Source organism: Montipora foliosa, chromosome 13 (genome assembly GCF_036669935.1).
Source record: "Montipora foliosa isolate CH-2021 chromosome 13, ASM3666993v2, whole genome shotgun sequence".
Lineage (NCBI taxonomy): Eukaryota > Metazoa > Cnidaria > Anthozoa > Scleractinia > Acroporidae > Montipora > Montipora foliosa.
Window position 1 is genome coordinate 21,276,567 of NC_090881.1, and position 2,500 is coordinate 21,279,066.

The 2,500-nt window shown below is 42.7% G+C and overlaps 1 protein-coding gene across 5 annotated transcripts in view; it reads right to left on the reverse strand.

Annotated features, from left to right (window-relative positions):
• LOC137982599 (orexin/Hypocretin receptor type 1-like) overlaps window positions 1-2,500 on the reverse strand; it is an 11,672-nt gene that overhangs the window by 2,292 nt on the left and 6,880 nt on the right. For all 5 annotated transcript variants that reach the window (XM_068829717.1, XM_068829715.1, XM_068829716.1 and 2 more), the window contains one exon: window positions 1-1,911. This exon is cut by the window's left edge and continues 2,292 nt beyond it. In XM_068829717.1, coding sequence (XP_068685818.1) covers window positions 762-1,841 — 1,080 coding nt within the window. In that variant the 5' untranslated portion in view covers window positions 1,842-1,911 and the 3' untranslated portion in view covers window positions 1-761. The remainder of the gene's footprint in view (window positions 1,912-2,500) is intronic.

Consider the following 2,500-nt stretch of genomic DNA (forward strand, 5'->3'; position numbering starts at 1 on the left):
ACTCGTGCTCTGTAGTGAGGGTATTGGCAAATACTCTAGGGAACCACCTTAATTTAGCCTGAGTTAGCAACATTTTAAGTCCTGCTCTGCCTGCAGATTGTTAAGAGGTACGAAGTGCTTAGAAGTGTTCATGAGAACATCGTAAATGGCTTTAAAGACACGAACATCTGGGTGAGTAAAGTCCTGGGAAGGACTCACTGTTTGGGATGACATTAGGGACCTTAAGCAAGGACGACGAGGACGGCTACGAGAACGCCGCAAATTTGCATATTTAGTGGACAAAAACAATAGCTTTGCACGCCCAGCACGTGCGTTTTACATTTTGATACATTTCTTTGCCGTTCTCGTCTTGACTACGACGTGAAATGATCAAATTTGAGGTCATGTGGAGGACGAGAGCACATGATGACGAATTTTCAATTTTCTCTCTGAATATCCACATCGTTCTCATCAATTTTATTCTTGCGTTGTGCATTCACACTTTCCAAGCCGAACGACATGGAGTAATCGTAAAATTATTACAGTAACGGGAAATAATATTTTTAGACAACGTTCTCGTAGTCGTCGTCGTCGTGCTTGCTTAAGGTCCCTAATTGACTGACGTTTGGACAACCTGAGCAGAAGTCATCCTCAATCACTTGACTCTGAGGATGACTTCCGCTCAGGCTGTCGAAACTTCAGTCAATGTCATTATAAACAATCCATCTCAAAACTACACTAACGCCGAGGATCGTACTTCACTTAGTTATGGATAAGAACAATCATAACACGGACTCCATGGTTCCCGTTCGCTGTATCCTGTTTTGTGATATGGTGAAACGGTTTCTCCTTTGCAAAAGTTTCCCAGCTATTCTGTAAAACGCCTTAGAAAGCTGATCCTTGAATGCGTCTCGATAGGCTTCGTTTAGAATCGTGTAACAAATGGGGTTAGCTGCGCTGTTTGCAAATGTAACGATGTTACCGAAGGCGAGAAGATCCCAAAATCCTTCGTACTTTTCTGCAGCATTACCAAAATCCAGCCAAATCCACAAAATGTTATTTGGTAGCAGGCACACAGCGAACAGCAGTGTCACTATTTTAAGCATGCGCACGATTTTCTTCGCTTCTTTGGCTTTACGATCTTGCAAACAAGGGTTCCCATTTTGAGCGCGTCGCCGAAGTTCCCAGCCTATGCTTGCGTAGGCGACCGAAATGACAGCGAGTGGAAAAAGATACTCGAATACAAACAGGCAGGCCGTGTACGTCTTCCGAGAATTTTTGCTCGACCATTCCTCTTCACATTTACCCGATAAACTGTTCTTTTTCGACACTTGAATGTAAGGAATGACGGGAACGATCGACGAGATCCATATTCCCAAAATTGTCCATTTAGCCCACTTAGTAGTTATCTGTTTCCGAAGAGGGTGGTTTATTGCCCAGTAACGTGACAAACTTACAGCTGTCAAAGTGTAAATTGAAGCAAAAAGCAACAATGTCTGCAAAGGATATACAACTTTGCACAACAGAGCCCCGTAAGGCCACCGGCCCCCCATCTCTTGAACAGGAATATCAAGAGGAATACAAATACATGTGAAAGTCAAATCAGCAATAGATAAATTCAATATAAAGTAGTTGGTAACTGTCTTCATCTTTTTTCTTCGCAAGATGACTGTGCAAACTAAGGAGTTCCCCAACACGCTGACGAGAAATATAACAACGTAGAGAGTCAACTTGATCTCCCGTAGATCCGATGACAAGCCGTCAGGGGCGTTTGTTGACCCAACATTATTTCTCATCTTCGTTGCATTGACGTTAAATCCAGGTTCACGTTGAGCTTCGGAGATGTTTGCGCCCAAATCCATCACTATTAATTGTGTCTCCTTTGAAGCAAAGATGGTGACGCGACAAAGGATGTTACCTATTCAAGTTGACCTAAAAAGGTGATAGAAATTTGCATGTTACAATATTTTCCCTGATATATTTTCGCCTGCAAATTATGCGTTCAACACTAAGAGATTAAGAAACATGTTTATGACAACTCCAAGATGTTAAGCTCCGTTCAAACGGACGCAACGACTCCCCGCAACATTAGGGAGCTTACGAAACGACGACGCCGACGGCAACGACGACGCTACAAAAAAATAGCTTTAGTGAGCAAAAAAATGGCTCTGAACGCTCTGCACGTGCATTTTACATTTTGGTGCATTTCTTTGCCGTCATCTCGTAAATGACGACGTGAAATGACCAAATTCAAGGTTCTGTGGAGGACGTTAGCACATGACGATGAATTTTCAGTTCTCTCTCTACGCTTCCAACTCACTCATACCAGTTTAATTCCTCGACAGTTACTACACATTTTTAAGGCGAAACGACATGAAATAGTTTCGTAGAGATATGAATAACGCGAACTCGTATTTTAAAATGAAATTCTCGTTACCGTCGCCGTCCTCGTTTTGTAAGCTCCCTATTGTTGGTTCTGCAGATGTTGGATGGTGTTGGCAGCATTGTCCCAACATTGCTG